We start from the raw sequence: 15,638 nt of genomic DNA on the forward strand, positions 1-15,638 counted from the left end.
GGAACAACTTTAGAATCAAGCTTAAACCATTTTATTTTTTTTCCCTCCTTTTGTTTTCCTTTCTTTATTTTTTTTCTTCCTTTTATTCTTTCCCTAGCAGGTTGTTGGCCACTGTGATGGCCGATGATCGGCTAGACAGGTTTGGTGACCTCATTGGACCCTTGTCGGTCCCTAGTGAGGGATGACCTTCCTTAGTTGCTACGAGATCGGCCTTGCCTTGGTCGGTGAGGCTCCCCTAACACTGACAATTGGCTATAGGAAAAATAAAAAAGAGAAAAAGAGAATAACATAATAAAATTTTAAAAATTAAAAGAAATTATAAGTCACAAAAATCGAGAGTCATACTAAATGTATTTCTATTGTAGGAGTAAAAATTTTGGATAATTTTCAAATGCATTTGAATGCTAGAAATTTGTGTAGGGGACAAAGTAAAAAAACAATTATTAGGAGAAATTGTTCTTGAAAATAGAATAAAACTCCAAATTTGTACATGTGTAATAAATTTATTATTTATTAAACTTTATTATCAAATTATTGAGTTATATGATACGTGACAACTAACGAGTCTATCGATTTGACATTTTACCCTATGTTTGTTCCGGTTTGTGGTTTATTGTGGCATTAATCTATCTTAACGAATGGACAAATATAATATTTTGGGGTTTTTTTTTATAGTAGCTTATTATATATGTATTAATTTGAAGTTTTGGGTGGCAAAAAAACAAAAGACACAAAAAATAATGGTTTTGAAAATGACGCTCGTTTGAAAGGAGCGAAAGGAAAGAGAGAGGGGGGGACTAGTGCCGGGTCAAAGACTCGGTCGCGCGGTCGGTGGAGGAGGAGGAATTTTGGCGGCCGTTAAATTCACTCCAGTCAACTTCGTCTCCTTCCTTCTCCTCTTCAGACTCAGAAGAGCAATTGCCAATTTGCCATCGATCGATCGATCGATCTAGAGAGAGATTCAGAGAGGGAGAGGGAGAGGGTGAAATCAATCGAGCAGCCATGAACATATTCAGGCTAGCAGGAGACATGACCCACCTCCTCAGCATAGTTGTCCTCCTCCTCAAGATTCGCACCACCAAGTCCTGTGCCGGTACGTCTCTGTTCCTTCTCTCCCCTCCCCACCATTCCTCAGTTCCGCGTTCCCCCCTCTCGTTCGAGCTACAATGGAAGCCCAGCGTCTTCCGTTCGCTTCGCTTCTCCGACAGTCTCAACGCATGCCATCAGTTTCTTCCCCCCTCTCCCGATCGAGCCGAGTTCCTTCTATTTAAATCGGGTGATGTTTTCCCAAACCCAACCTCGTCATTCTCTCTCTCTCTCTCTCTCTCTCTTGATTAATCTGAAGCGGCTGCTGCTCGTCTGCGTCCTGGGATTTTCGTTACTCTCGCTAAGAAAAAAGTTGGCTAAAAATTTGATTGGCCGCTTCTGCTGTAGCCTTTTCCATGGGTAATTTATTCCCTCGTCGAGGAACGTCATCCCCCCACCAGTCAGAAAACGGACCATTCGTCAGTTCCCATTGCACGATCGCTATGTATGTATTTCCAGTACCGTTTGTCTTGTAGTCTTCACAAGTTCGCTTATTGGCACAGGTATTTCGCTCAAGACTCAAGAACTGTATGTCATCGTCTTCATCACGCGCTACCTCGATTTGTTCACGAGGTACGTCTCTTTCTACAACACCGCAATGAAGCTCGTCTTCATCGGGACTTCGGTTGCCATAGTCTGGTACATGAGGCTCCATAAAGTAGTGAAGCAGACTTACTCCCGGGATGAAGATACATTCAAACATTATCTTCTCATTCCCCCGTGCTTCATTCTGGCACTCTTGATTCCCCTTGAGTTCACCGTGACTGAGGTACAATATTCCAACACACGTTATGTTTCGTTTTAGTTTCTATTGCTAACTTTCCTTCACATGTTCCTACATAAGTTGGTCTACAAATAGATTGCTTTCCGTTCAGTAGTCTTACAATCTCCATATCCCACCTCTCAGAACCTGTAGCTATTATAAAATCGACGATTTAAATGGACACATTTCATGTGGCCAGACTGCTCGTATGATGGAGTTACACCCTGCAAGCTAACTGCTGAACAGTGTGAACTGTGAATTCTGTTGCACATGTTGCCATTCGGTTTCAAATTGAGTTGTGGTTGACGTTGGCCTTTCATATTAACACCATGTTTTTGGATAATAAACCAGTGCTGTGGCATTGCCTTCCTATTATGAATCAAACTTGGGTTCTATATGATGGGAACCTCACCTTTTCCTTCAGATTCTCTGGTCATTTTCGATATATCTCGAAGCAGTGGCAATCTTGCCGCAACTGTTGTTACTGCAGAGGTCAAGCAACATCGACAACTTGACTGGAAGCTATGTCTTTCTTCTTGGGTATGTCCAATTTAATTTTTTCCCATAAAATTCTTTTCCCCTGTGGTAAAGTTATAATCTCAGGGCTTTGTAACCGAGAAGGTAGCTGCTTTTCTTTGTTCGGGAAGCTATAGTCAATTGCATCATTGACCATGTTTCCTGATTTGCTTACAATTTATTAGCCAAGCAAATTTTCTTTCTCTGCCGCCATGGTGCTTGCAATTTTAATACATGTAGTCTACCTGTTGATTTGTATTGGGTTTACTCATCTTCATATAAGGTGGCACTAGTCGGCATGTTCTATGATGGCAGTGAAAAATATTTAACCCCGAAGCAATGCTAGTGCTGTGAAGCCTTCTCCTTAGGTGTAAAACTTTTGAATCTAAAGACAACGGTTACATTTTAATTGATTTCTAGGTTCCATGAAAAATATAGGGAAGCTGAAAGGAAATTAGGTGTTTCCATCATGTGACTTTTCCTCTTATTAATTGGTAGTAGGATTGAGGACTCTTCTTGAAAACAGTTGGCTGGTAGGACCTTCTGAAACCACGGTGAATTTGGTTGAGCATGTGTAATGTGTCTTGTCTTGGGAAGGGTGTATGAAGTAGAAGTCTTGTGAATTTGTTCAAAGTAAGATCTAGATTGGTTTAATGGAACAGAAACGTTGGTCCAATTAGAGGATAATCAGGCAAATCTCTTTCTTTCAATCAACGTTAAGAGGGAACTGCGTGATGATTGGAGTAATGAAGGTTGTTAATCACCTCCTGACAACATGGGCATGCTTTCTCTTCGATCTGTATGCCCATTTGATTCTGTGGAATCATCTACTACAATGCTGCCAAGCTTTGGAGCAGATAATGGAGAGCTTTTTATGAAATGTGTTGTCAGTGACCTCCAAAAAATCCAAAAACCAGTCCAAATTTGGCATTTAGTAAAAATGAGACTTGTATATGGATACTGTCATTCTACTCCCTTCCGAGGTGGAATTTAACGCATCTTTTAGCAAGGCAACTATTATCGCAGAAGGGCAACTTTTGTTTTGATGGCTTTCCCCTGAAGTTACTGTTATGTTGCTTGTGAACATTAGTGTTGGGGCAGTGGAAGCATTAAAGAGATAATTTAGGATCCAACTTAACAGGAAAGGTAAACAATAACAAAAAGTACGAGATATGCATGGGGTGGCAGAATCTGCCTACATAGGGATATATGCTAAATTACAAGGCTTGAATACTCCCCCTCGAGTTAACACCAATCCTAGAATCTATATACTATCTTATTAAGATACCCAATGCGACAGAGATTTATATACTAAATCTGATGTAATGAATTTTCTCGATCACTTACGATAAAAACGTAAATAACATGACTACAAATACAAGTTGAACCCCAAAACCGAGGATTATGTTGGAAATTTGTTGAACCGGAAAGGTATTTCTGCTGCAGCCATTCATTTTAAAATTACAATTGCCACTTTGACCTTTTTAGCATTATCGGCTGAATGATATGTTTCAAATCTCTGGTATTATGACCCAGTTCTATAATTACTATTAAGACATTTCGGCTGGATATATTTTTGTCGAAGCCAGGTGGGGATGATAAAAGTGCACCTTTTCAACATATTGCGTAGTGGAAGCATAAAAGAAATAATTTAGGATCTGACTTAACAGGAAAGGTAAACAATAACAAAAAGTATGAGATATGTGCAGGTCAGCAGAATATGCCTACATAGGAATATATGCTAATTTACAAGGTTGAATACTCCCCTTGAGTTAACCCAAATCCTAGAATCTATATACTATCTTATTAAGATACCCAATGCGACAGAGATTTATATACTAAATCTGATGTAATGAATTTTCTCGATCACTTACGATAAAAACGTAAATAACATGACTACAAATACAAGTTGAACCCCAAAAACCGAGGATTATGTTGGAAATTTGTTGAACTGGAAAGGTATTTCTGCTGCAGCCATTCATTTTAAAATTACAATTGCCACTTTGACCTTTTTAGCATTATCAGCTGAATGATATGTTTCAAATCTCTGGTATTATGACCCAGTTCTATAATTACTCTTAAGACATTTCGGCTGGATATATTTCGTCGAAGCCAGGTGGGGATGATAAAAGTGCACCTTTTCAACATATTGCGTAGTGGAAGCATAAAAGAAATAATTTAGGATCTGACTTAACAGGAAAGGTAAACAATAACAAAAAGTATGAGATATGTGCAGGTCAGCAGAATATGCCTACATAGGAATATATGCTAATTTACAAGGTTGAATACTCCCCTTGAGTTAACCCAAATCCTAGAATCTATATACTATCTTATTAAGATACCCAATGCGACAGAGATTTATATACTAAATCTGATGTAATGTATATTTTCTAGATCACATACAATAAAAATATTGATAACATGGCCATAGATATAAATTGAACCCTAAAAACCTAGGATTATTTTGGAAATTTGGTTGAACTAGGAAGTTAATTCTGCTGCAGCCATTTGTATTAGAAGTACGATTGCCACTTTTGCCTTTCAGCATTATCAGCTGAATGAGATGTTTCAAATCTCTGGTATTATGACCCTGTTCTATAATTACTATTAAGACTTCTCAGCTGGATATATTTCATCGAAGCCAGTTTTTTTTTTTGGTTGAATCATCGAAGCCAGTTGGGGATGACAAAAATGCACCTTTTCAACTTATCTGGCTTTGACTGTCTGGCGCATTCTCAATTGACCCGTTGAGCTGATGCTTGGGTGCTGAATTTACATTTTTGACAATGCGCCAGGTTCCAAGAACCACTTTCTAGAAGAAAGAATTACTATTGAGAGACTTGTCAATAAGAAATTTTTGTAATGAAAATGAAGACTTCTGCATCGAGTTGTAGCCTCCATCCCTAAAGAGAACAATGCTTCCTTTTATGTGAGTCAGAGGCATTCAATGCTGATTTGGATCGTCCTGTTTAAGTGCATGTTCTCTCAGAATTAGCAGCAAAGTTGGCACTCGTCCGGGTTGTTTTGCCCGGTCTGTCATGTGGTATGGAGACTGAGGCACATTGTCTAAGTGCTTGTGTCATCCATGTCGAATTGACTCATAGCAATGACTTATTGGCTGCTTTGCAAGATGACTGCCACCATAGCCTTTTTCTGCTGTTCGCTAGAATGTTCTCCTGGCATAGAGAAGGAAATGATTGTTTCGATGGGAGATTGGAATCCTTTCTTCAAACTCTCTTAGTGTGTTTTCCTGTGCCAGGAGTGGGTAAAATTTCGTCTGGTTCTTTCCAAGGCCTGATCTGATGTCTGCTTTGGCTAGCAATGCCATTGAATTTTTGTGCTTTGGGTTTATTAAGGCATTTACAAACTTTTCTTGTTTGTTCAATTGCAGTGCCTACCGAGCCTTGTATATTGTTAACTGGGTATATCGATTCTTCACGGAGACTCACAAAATACGCTGGATACGTATGTTCTTCTGCTTTTCTGTTGAGTATCAGTCCACTTGATTTGTGTGAAAACTAACGGGAGTTTGCTTCTTACTGTAAACACAGCTTGGATATCAGGCCTTGTTCAGACGGCCCTTTATGCGGACTTCTTTTACTATTACATTAAAAGGTACAGCGCTCTTTGGACTTGCCCGTCAAAACCTATTGAGTCAGCTTTCCACGGATCACTCATCTAAATTATTTTTCTGCTCTGTGTTCAGTTGGAAAAATCATGAGAAGTTGAGGCTTCCGGCGTGAAGCACACTGCCCTTGGGTCAGAGGGTAGGGAGGAAGCAAATGTAAATTGCGGAGGCAAGGCATTTTAAGCTGAGCAGGACACATGGGCTTTTCTCTCTTACAATGGCTCTACTTTTATCGCTCAAATGGATGATGAGCGCTGTGGTCTTCAACTTGATTATGTGTTTAACTAGTCTTTAGCCATAGTTATCGACTTGGAAGACTAGCAATGTAAATATCTGCTTCTCTTAAACTTAGTTGTCATCCCCAGGGTCCCTCCTGGCTACATTGAGGAGGCTTTTATTACCGACTGATTCTACTTGGCGGGTGCTCTTTTTCGATATCACTTAAATTTGCAAGTCCGCCTGATTATACTGACCCTGGGTCGTTTTAATTTACCAAGAGGACATTAGAAGAACGAGAGGCAAAAGTCACGTTTAGAGCTTTTCTGGACGGTTGATCATAGCCGAGAGAGAGCATCAGAATGGTAAATGAGAAACTACTTAAAGAAGGGACTTTGTCGATTAGGGTGAAAGACAAAATTATGCATGGTTTTGCTGTGAAAGTCTCAAGATTGATCACTAATTTGAAGCTCTCAAAGAAAGGAATGAGTTATCATAAAAATAAATAATATGAAATATGAAAACTGCCTGTGCCTAGCGAAAAGTAACATAACAAAGGAAAAAAATGGAAGAGTTAAGCGTAGATCTTCCAAGTTTAAGCATTTGTTCAGTTGGATTGTTTCCATTTTGTGCAATTAAGTCCTAACTTTATGAATTTGTGCAACTCAATTCTCTAAGTTCCATTTCGTGTAACTGAATCCTCTTTCTTGATCCGTGCAATTAAATACTTTATTTACTTTTGTGTTTTGGTCATTTGGCGTTAGATTAGCATCGCATGTTATATTCCGTCACGTAAGCAATGCCACGTCGTTAATTAATTCGACGATTTAGTTAGACTCGTTCGTTGACCGAAGCATTTAAAAATAGAATTCAGAGGACCAAGTTGCTCAAATTCAAAGGGTAGGGGGCTATCGTTGAATATAATAAAAGTTAGAGGACCACTTCACGCAACCATCGAAATTTAAAGGTAAAGTGTACTTGACCCGCGAGAGCACGAGGCATTGATTAGTTTTCGCGAGGGAGTCCCGACCTCGGGGGATTTGGATTCTCGAAATGGGTTGGCCCAGGCTCATCTAGCGGTCTCAAAGTGAAGAAAGGGTAGAGAAGGGGAATAGGATTGGGTGGGGGTACGAACGATGCTGCGCTGCGGACGAAAGAAAAAACACAATGACGATCCCTGATAAGTAGAGAGGATGTGGTGGCAGACATGGCCTCCACAGTCCACATCATTTGGAGAGAGAGAGAGAGAGAGAGAGGGGATGAAGATGGAGCTCCCTGGTTTGTAGGCGTACACATCGAATGTCATCAATGATGCGAGGACGAGGCACACGCCGGGACCATTTTGCAATTCGATGGATCTTTAAGGGCCCGATTTACCATTGAAGGATGGCGTGGCAAAAGATGGGGAGAAAGGAATGGATGGGACAAGTAGGCTGACGGTAACCGAGCGAATCTAGCGATGGGGAGATCGACCAAGTCAGTGTATTTCTGTACACCCCACCCCCACGTTCCCGAATCCTCTGCCCTTTCCTTATTTTGTACGAGATCGAGTCTACAGTAACAATACATCATCATCCGTCCCCGACACGAAAGCCAAACGCGATTCGCGTCCCATGCGCGACCATCCATGTTGCCCTTTTTACTTCTGGGTCATAGGACAATCTTTTTTTTTTTTGTTTTTTTTTAAGGGGTCGAAAGATCATATATCTATCTAGCTAACTTCTGCATCCTTTTTTCGCTTTTGTCGAGGGCACTTGTCAGCGTCGAAGAAGAAAAAGAAAAATAAGGTAGGAGGGAGGGAGGAGGCGCGAGGAACTTCGGATTTACCGGTCAGCTCGTCTAACGTCCATTCCAGGGGGGTTGGGATTGAAATTCGAATCCCAACACGCCAACCAACATCTCCTCCTCCTCCTCCACCCCCATTTCTTCCACCACCATCTCTCTCTGTGAAAAGCCCCGTTTTTGCCTCTGCTTCGCTTTGCCTCTGCTTCGCTTTGCCTCTGCTTCGCTTCGGAGCAGTTACAAAGATGGCGTCTGATCCTGAGCGCCCCACGCGATCCTCTCTCGCAAAGGTCCTTCGCTTGCCTTCTTTCTTCTTTTTCTCGTGGCTGCTCGCTTCATTTCTCTGCCCTACCATCATGCTGTCGACGTGGATACGATGCACCTCTTCTCTCGCTTGTCTTCGTATTTTGGGCATGCTCACGCCTCTTTCTCGTCCTTTTTTTTTCGAGCTTCTCTATCTTAGACCCAGTCAAATGGAATTCGCCTTCTTGAGGTTTATTTCATGCCGAACGGGAATTTCCGGATGCTTCCACTTTACCCCCGAGCCCTTGATTCCTTCGCGGCTAACTGCTCGGTTGATCTCGTGTCCGTCCGTTGCTGATAGTGGTGGATCCTCTGTTTGTTTAGGTGGGGAAGTCGTCGGGCGAGATTGGCGACGCCACTCAGGAGCCTCTGATCAATGGCAATGGCGGGATTCCAGACAGCTACTCCGTTGCTGCTGCAGTTCTTCCGTAAATGCTCGTACTTTTTGAGAGATTTTCCCCCTCATTGTTCTATCCTGTAAAGGCTGCATTGACAATGTTGGCGTCTTGCTTACTCTGTAGATTTCTGTTCCCTGCTCTTGGAGGACTGCTGTATGGCTATGATATCGGTGCCACTTCTTGTGCAACCATTTCTGTCGAGGTATCATCTCATCCTCACGCGGGAGATGCGCAGATCTTCCGTTTTCTTTTTTTTGTTAGCACCCATATGTTTCAGTAAGGCGTTTGATTCGCAAAAGCAAACATCAGGGCTGCACCACTCAGCGATGTTGACTTGACTTTAATGTTTCTTTCCCATTTATTTTGACATCGGTTTTTCTGCGTTGCAGTCGGCCACATTGAGCGGGATTTCGTGGTATGACTTGTCTTCTTTACAGATTGGTCTCATCGTAAGTTTCTAGCCAACTTTCGCGGTTCAAGTTTGCACCAATTAGCACAGCAGGAAATTCATTTCTTCCTGCTTTTCTCTGCACTTTTGTCTAACTTTTCAGTTCTCCACCTCAGAGATTGTTCTTTAATTTGTAAACCGTGCCTCATGAATATTCTTTTGCAGACTAGTGGATCTCTATATGGGGCTTTGATTGGCTCTGTCTTGGCGTTTAGTATTGCCGACTTTACAGGTAGTATCTTTCCCCATAAACATTTCGCTCTGAATTTAGGCTTTACTTCTTCTGTTCTTGGGCGTGAAGTTCGGATGGTGCATTTGTATTCCAGGGAGAAGAAGGGAACTTATTCTGGCTTCAGTCCGGTATCTCGTTGGAGCTCTCATAACAGCATTAGCACCGGATTTTGCTGTTATGGTGGTTGGGCACTTTGTGTTCGGTATAGGAATTGGACTGGTAACAATTTTTGCTACGTACCATTAGACACTGGTGCTGTCTGCTTTGACTTTGCAAACATGCTCTCCTGTCTTGGTTCCGATTACACATTCCTTGATAATTATGCCATCAAAATGACTCACCCCAGGGTTGACCCATTTTAACCCACCCTAAGTGGGAAGCCAGGGCCAAAACTGGTGGCAAGTCAGTCATTGGGCTTAGGTAATCTAGATGCTCGTGAAAGAGACATGTTTAAAGATCCCTACCCTGCCTGTTAGCTAGCCAGCCAAATAGCCAGAAAAAGCATCAATATGATCCTCAAGAATCAAGTCTCTTCATTCATATAAACCTTTCAGCATTTTCTTAAGAGTTATATGCTTGTCTGATAATTTCCCTAGAACGCATCAACGGTAAAAAGCTATCGATGCATCTCCCTCCTGAAGATCCTCACTGGCAGTTCCATGATTTTACGTTGTATTCCAAGTTGCCACACTTGATCAAAGCAAAGCACGAAAGATCCAATTTAACATCCAGATTCGGAAAATTTTGGACTGACAAATACAGAAAAAGCATATTGGTGTCCCAATGAAGAGTCATCTAATATCTTTACGAGGAAGAAGAGGATGAAAGAGTACAAGAGAAAGTGAGACATTAGTTTACAAGCTTTCAAGTTATCTTATTCTCAACAGGTATCATAACAGTAAGAAGACCGATGCATCATTCACTGAACTGAAGATTGCGTGAAATTCCAACTCGGCCAAACATGAAAAACCTTCCATGAGAGCAACTAATGGGATGGCATCTGGCATTATCATTGATATCAATGCCGCAATAATCTCTCGACTCCAAGAAGTCAATCTATGTTAAGAAACCATATGATAGAGATGTCTCTGACTAGAAAGTGGTGAATAAATCGTTGTCCCCCACATCAAGAGGAGTTCAAGTAATATCTGTTTCTCCATCGTGGACCCAGATATAGAGACGATTGCCCAGCACAATGTTCTTTAAGTATTCCGTGGCCAATCCTTACCACTCAACCGTTTACTTCACTTCTTCAGCATCTATATCCACCAGAAAAGTAAGGGTTGATTAAAGAGACGTGAGCAAAATAGGTTAGATTGGTATTCATATGCATATTGTCAGTAACTGAAGATGTATTGAGTGCGCATATAAGTTACATAAACCAATACCTGCTTTTCAGGGTCCTTGTGATCAAGGTGTGACGAGTAGAACAAGGTCTCTCTCATTTTCTACAACAAACAAACGACTCATTAGAAATTGATAGTATTCACCAATCGTGCACAATAACCTTAATAAAGTAATCTCACCATCCACAGCTGAAAACTTAATTCCACAAACAAGAAAGTGCCAAAGCAGTTTCTCCCATTATATTTAAAAGATGCCAGGCATAAGTCAACATCGATGGAATCAAGAGGAGCACAAAATTTGGAAAGTGAAGCCTGTAGCTCGGCTTCTGTAGAAAACAAATATATATCACCTTGGATTGGATGGGAACATCGTCGTCCTTCATTGTCATGCGAACAATGTTACCATTTTCACCTTCAACAACGAGAACTTCTGCAGGCTTTGCCATACGACAGATCAATAGCATTCTCAACTTGTGCATAGTGTCGGCGTAAAGCTGTGGCCGCTGCAGGGGTTGGGAATCTGGGCCAAGAGGAATCCGAGGCATCTGCAAAATGCAGATGAAGTCGTTATCTGACATGACTAACCACTCCTTGCAATTTAAGCTAACAAAATCTAACACGCGACCTCGGTCCGAACACTATAATTCTATCACATCAGCACCAATTCAGTGACATGATTTTGATGTCTAATCAAAATATTTTAAACCTCAACCTGCAGTGCAATCATATTCGCTGTCCCAGCACAATTGTCCCAATTATTGGATGCCTGAAAAAGCTCCACAACCAAGGCGTTCCAGTAATCTAGGCAAACCTGTCAAATCAAACGACGGGCAAACATTTTAGAACACAACTTAGAAATTGAATTTTCAAGAATGCTACCAAATGCAACATAGAGCACACCTTGAAGACGTCAACATCATCTACATATGAGATGTTTATGAGGTACTGTAGACCCAGCAGCAAAAATGCCACATTCTCCTGAGTAGACTCCAATATCCTAGCGTGAACCTGCAAATCAAGGGTGCAAAGTAGGGCACAGATATATCTTAATTCGCAATTGAGAAGCCATCCTCACTTGACCTATAGGTAGCAACACAGCAGGCAGAGACATTTTTGAATATGAGGACCAGAGAGATATTAACACGAGCACAATTACCTAGCCTTACCGCATCTCATGCAAATCACTGACGCCATTGACTATTTAAAAGTATCCCCATGGCATGGGAAGGAACCAACCTTAAAAAATGAAGTTAAAAACAAAGCCACGTTTCGGATAGATGCCTGAGAAATTAAAGATCAAAATTGAATAAGTCGCAACGAAGCATAATACATAAATCAATGCTATGCTTTTATCCTCACACAAAGAAATGCAAACCTGCTCCTCACTAGAACCATGTGCATAAGCCTCTGGGATGTTTGCAGTGGGAGGAAATATATCCTGTTAACATAAACGAATCAGCATAGAAGGTCAAGTAGTGGAAAGGATTAGAAAAGTTCTACTTTACGTCCCTATACTTTCATGCGTTTTCCAATTGAGTCCCCACAATTTTAAATTGTCTAATAAAATTTTTTCCCGTTTCATGAATTTTCTAGTTTGTTCCCCAACGCTAAATCCCGTTAAATCTAGTAGATGTGGCCATCTGGACGACTGTGGATAAAACATTTCCAATGCGGACGTCCACGCGGGCGTCCACATTATTTCATCCACATCATACTCCAACGTCGTCTGCATTGGCTAAGTTTTTCTGCAAACGTCCACATAGACATCCGCATCATACTTTGGCGTCCTCCGATGGCCATGTCGGCTCAATTTGGTCGGAACTGGCGTCGGAGGGACTTGATTAGAAAATTGGTGAAAGTAAAGGGCCTTAGTTAGACAAATTAAAAGTAGAGGGATTTGATTAGAAAAGGTATGAAAAGGTATCAAAGTACAGGGACAAACAAGAGTACACTACTTAAAAAAGCGAAGAATTTAGTATCTGAAATGTTCATATGAGAACTCCAATAGGCCCACTGCCGTCGATCACACAACCGATATTATGCTCACCCGTAACTGCACCATGAATCTATTATACATGTTCGCATATTGTACGCGGTTGAAACCTCCATAATTGAGGGTGGCCACCTGTATAAAACCCATAGAAGGATAAAACATGAAAATATGTTGATATTAAATCCAGGCAAAGTGAACATTTCATCACAAGAGCATGCTATACCACTGTAAGGCATTGAAGAATGAGATTCCGATACAATGGCACGCGGAAAATCTTCAGGAGCATCTCCAGCTTCAAATGAACAGCATAGGAGTGGAAAAGATTAGGCAAATTGTATATGAAAGTCTGCTGACTAGATTCATGGCGTACTCCAGGCCATCACCTTCCAGAGAAACAAAATCACTGATAATTGACATACCAATGGAGATTCAAAAATGTAACCCAAAGGATCCCTTGAGAGGAAAGCGTGCAGCATTGATAGTGTGGCCCTTATGAGCTCAGTTCTTTGAGATGTGGACAGTACATACGAGCACAGCTCGTATATGAGTTGGAGCTCACTGTGAACATCCAAGAGTAATCCTCAGCAAAGTATCACCCCAGTAAGATAGATATCATTCTTGAAATAACATTAAATTGTCAAAAATATCAAAGGGTGCCTAGCCATATCTGCAAAACATCGAAATACGTGATGCCTGAAAATTCTAAGTATCATAATTACGATGAATACAGTTAAAACGGATAGACGGATGAAGCGGATATTGGCAAAAGTACCAGCTCAGAGCTCAGCAAATGTCACTCTCTCATCCCTGTACTTTTTTTGGTCATCGCATGTTACAGTCCTCACAATGCGAAGAGTTACAGAAAAACCAAGCATAAGACCAAAGTACACTTCCATGATAATTACCCACACCGCGTGTCTTTCAACATTCATTAAATAGACAGTGCACGGACCGTTTGGCAATCTGATAGGTCCAAAATTTATAGTCATGAATCTACACTGAGGAAGGTCTGCCTATTCTTTTTATGGAGAAACATAGGACAAGAAGTTCCAATTGACTAACATACGAGCTCCACGAGACATCACATCTTGATTAAAAAAACAAGATCATTGTTGATCTTGTGCATAGGAGTTGAATTAGTTGCTGAAACACTCGAGTACGAAGTGAAATGCACTTTTTTTTTCTTTTATTTTTCCCGTGGAGCTCCTCCTTTGAGGAGATGGGGGCGAGCCCCTACTTGGGAAACCCATAAACCCCACTACCCAGAGGAGCGGAGTTTCGAACTCTCCACCTCCTCATTCCCATGTGGGAATGAAGGCCATCGAGGCTAACAGAACCCCCCCCCCCACCAAAAAGGCGGGCCGTCGCGGGTGGCAAAGAAATAAACATTTCATTTCTAGCAAAAGTTATCGCTTCCCTATCAAATTAAAGATAACGATCTCGTAAGTCTCATTCTTAAAAAGAAATTAATGACAAGTTTCTGACATTGCAGCGAAACTGCAATTATGGGCATCGTCCCTGCAGCACTGAGAGCAGTATTGAGTATTGACTATAGAGGCATGTAAATAGAGGATAAAAGACAAACGGCAACAAGTACAGATCATCAGATGCCTTGCCTGTTCAGTGACTGTTCCACCGCCTTGATCTTTTGCTGTGTCATTTCGCCTCTCGAGAAATCAAAAACGTCTTCACTCAGAAGCTGCAGAATTCCAGCATGTTATCAATACCCTCCAAGCCAATTCAACTAAAGAAGATTGCAAAGGTAGACTTACTTTCAAAATTGCCATGCAATTTTCGCAGATTGTTTCGCTGGTTTTTGCAGCTGAAACAAGGTCAGGAATAAAGCCTCTCCATCTTCCAGGCCACTCTTGCTTCAACATCTACGACATCAAATATACACAAACAGGTGAAGACGCTGCAAGGCCTTCTGAGAATAATTTAAGCCTAGTACCCAAACATTAAAGATCCCACCTGTACCAATATGATGTTCAGCTTGCCGATATACAGCTTTTCCATCTGAAGTGAGGCTTCATTACTTGAGAGCTAGGGGAAGAAATAGAGAACAGACCGATTCGGAATCAAAAGTTTGTAGGCGTGGAAGCAATAATGGTCAATGAACTTACACGCACTTATACCTGCTCAATGGCTTTAGAAATGTGATTCTTCATCCAGTCTCTTTGTTCAAAGGGCAATTCGTTCCATCTATACTTTATGATGCCTTCTAAGACCTGAAGATTAGTGTCCGCATGAGAAGGGTCTTAACTTATTTAGAGAGATGAGCATGAAAACCGAAATCCATCTGACAACCCCAACTGCATCTAGAGCATATCCATCATGCATGGTCTTAGATCAACAAGTTTCCAGGATAAAATATCTGTTTGGTTCGCAGCGCATCAGAGCTAGTAATCCAGAACAAAAAGGCTGATGGAAGTGGAATTCAAGAAATTCTAGTAACAGCCAGGTAGGCTATTTTGTTCTTGCCCGGTAGTACCAATCCAGTCAAGCTAGATAGGACATGCCCTTTGCTACTAAAATTGACGAAAAGAAAAAGAGGAAATTTCAGATTCTAACAGAATTTACGTCTTACCTCTAAGGCAAATAATTTGGTATTTAAGTTTTCTGTATTTTTCAGAATGAGCCCGACTTGCAGCCACGAATCCGGATTGTTTTGAAAGTCCTGCAAGATCTGGTCTGCCGCTGTTCTCTATTGCAATTACAACAAAAAAGCAATTACAACAAAGAAGAAGAGTAAGAAGAAGAAGTAAATGGAAAGAGCTGAGCAAAATAAACAGCTTTGTTACTCCGAAGCAAATAAAGCTATTTATAACCCGATTGATAGAATTCACAAGGCAATGGATGCAAGGCTTGCAAGGCTTGCAAGGCGATCAAAAGAGGAAAATAAACAGGGCGAAAATCGCAAATCAGCA

General features: G+C 41.2%; 4 protein-coding genes across 4 annotated transcripts; 2 read left to right on the top strand and 2 right to left on the bottom strand.

The window, feature by feature from the left end:
- The first annotated feature begins 797 nt into the window (after window positions 1–797).
- LOC104450388 (ER lumen protein-retaining receptor) lies at window positions 798–6,433 on the top strand. Its single transcript, XM_010064919.3, has 6 exons — window positions 798–1,093; window positions 1,590–1,855; window positions 2,274–2,389; window positions 5,757–5,830; window positions 5,917–5,980; window positions 6,072–6,433. The coding sequence occupies exons 1-6, from the start codon at window positions 1,003–1,005 to the stop codon at window positions 6,106–6,108; spliced, it is 648 nt and encodes a 215-aa protein (XP_010063221.1). The 5' UTR covers window positions 798–1,002; the 3' UTR covers window positions 6,109–6,433.
- Window positions 6,434–8,189: 1,756 nt separating this feature from the next.
- On the top strand, window positions 8,190–10,314 carry LOC120287608 (D-xylose-proton symporter-like 2). Its single transcript, XM_039300573.1, has 6 exons — window positions 8,190–8,281; window positions 8,619–8,722; window positions 8,816–8,894; window positions 9,082–9,141; window positions 9,306–9,574; window positions 10,260–10,314. Exons 1-6 carry the CDS (start codon window positions 8,237–8,239, stop codon window positions 10,312–10,314), a joined length of 612 nt encoding a protein of 203 aa, XP_039156507.1. The 5' UTR covers window positions 8,190–8,236.
- On the bottom strand, window positions 10,132–13,267 carry LOC120290403 (protein EXPORTIN 1A-like). Its single transcript, XM_039306521.1, has 10 exons — window positions 13,131–13,267; window positions 12,935–13,003; window positions 12,766–12,843; window positions 12,094–12,156; window positions 11,955–11,999; window positions 11,619–11,726; window positions 11,431–11,529; window positions 11,069–11,263; window positions 10,761–10,820; window positions 10,132–10,631 (listed from the first exon to the last, which is right to left on the bottom strand). The coding sequence occupies exons 1-10, from the start codon at window positions 13,185–13,187 to the stop codon at window positions 10,617–10,619; spliced, it is 789 nt and encodes a 262-aa protein (XP_039162455.1). The 5' UTR covers window positions 13,188–13,267; the 3' UTR covers window positions 10,132–10,616.
- Window positions 13,268–14,314: 1,047 nt separating this feature from the next.
- LOC120287609 (protein EXPORTIN 1A-like) lies at window positions 14,315–15,585 on the bottom strand. Its single transcript, XM_039300577.1, has 5 exons — window positions 15,299–15,585; window positions 14,847–14,939; window positions 14,683–14,754; window positions 14,484–14,591; window positions 14,315–14,410 (listed from the first exon to the last, which is right to left on the bottom strand). The coding sequence occupies exons 2-5, from the start codon at window positions 14,877–14,879 to the stop codon at window positions 14,315–14,317; spliced, it is 309 nt and encodes a 102-aa protein (XP_039156511.1). The 5' UTR covers window positions 14,880–14,939; window positions 15,299–15,585.
- Between the last annotated feature and the right edge of the window lie 53 nt (window positions 15,586–15,638).

The sequence above is a fragment of the Eucalyptus grandis genome, chromosome 1 (genome assembly GCF_016545825.1).
Source record: "Eucalyptus grandis isolate ANBG69807.140 chromosome 1, ASM1654582v1, whole genome shotgun sequence".
NCBI lineage: Eukaryota > Viridiplantae > Streptophyta > Magnoliopsida > Myrtales > Myrtaceae > Eucalyptus > Eucalyptus grandis.

Excerpts from the sequence above, each read along its gene's own strand:
- LOC104450388 (XM_010064919.3), top strand. The coding sequence starts at position 1,003 with ATGAACATATTCAGGCTAGCAGGAGACATGACCCACCTCCTCAGCATA. Across the intron at positions 2,390-5,756 it reads AGCTATGTCTTTCTTCTTGG|TGCCTACCGAGCCTTGTATA; the intron begins GTATGTCCAATT and ends GTTCAATTGCAG. Across the intron at positions 5,831-5,916 it reads TCACAAAATACGCTGGATAC|CTTGGATATCAGGCCTTGTT; the intron begins GTATGTTCTTCT and ends CTGTAAACACAG.
- LOC120287608 (XM_039300573.1), top strand. The coding sequence starts at position 8,237 with ATGGCGTCTGATCCTGAGCGCCCCACGCGATCCTCTCTCGCAAAG. Across the intron at positions 8,895-9,081 it reads GTGCAACCATTTCTGTCGAG|TCGGCCACATTGAGCGGGAT; the intron begins GTATCATCTCAT and ends TCTGCGTTGCAG. Across the intron at positions 9,575-10,259 it reads GGTTGGGCACTTTGTGTTCG|GTATCATAACAGTAAGAAGA; the intron begins GTATAGGAATTG and ends TATTCTCAACAG.
- LOC120290403 (XM_039306521.1), bottom strand. The coding sequence starts at position 13,187 with ATGCTGCACGCTTTCCTCTCAAGGGATCCTTTGGGTTACATTTTTGAA. Across the intron at positions 12,000-12,093 it reads ATGGTTCTAGTGAGGAGCAG|GCATCTATCCGAAACGTGGC; the intron begins GTTTGCATTTCT and ends TTAATTTCTCAG. Across the intron at positions 10,821-11,068 it reads ATGTTCCCATCCAATCCAAG|AAAATGAGAGAGACCTTGTT; the intron begins GTGATATATATT and ends TGTTTGTTGTAG.
- LOC120287609 (XM_039300577.1), bottom strand. The coding sequence starts at position 14,879 with ATGAAGAATCACATTTCTAAAGCCATTGAGCAG. Across the intron at positions 14,755-14,846 it reads TTTCTAAAGCCATTGAGCAG|CTCTCAAGTAATGAAGCCTC; the intron begins GTATAAGTGCGT and ends TTCTTCCCCTAG. Across the intron at positions 14,411-14,483 it reads ATTGCATGGCAATTTTGAAA|CTTCTGAGTGAAGACGTTTT; the intron begins GTAAGTCTACCT and ends GGAATTCTGCAG.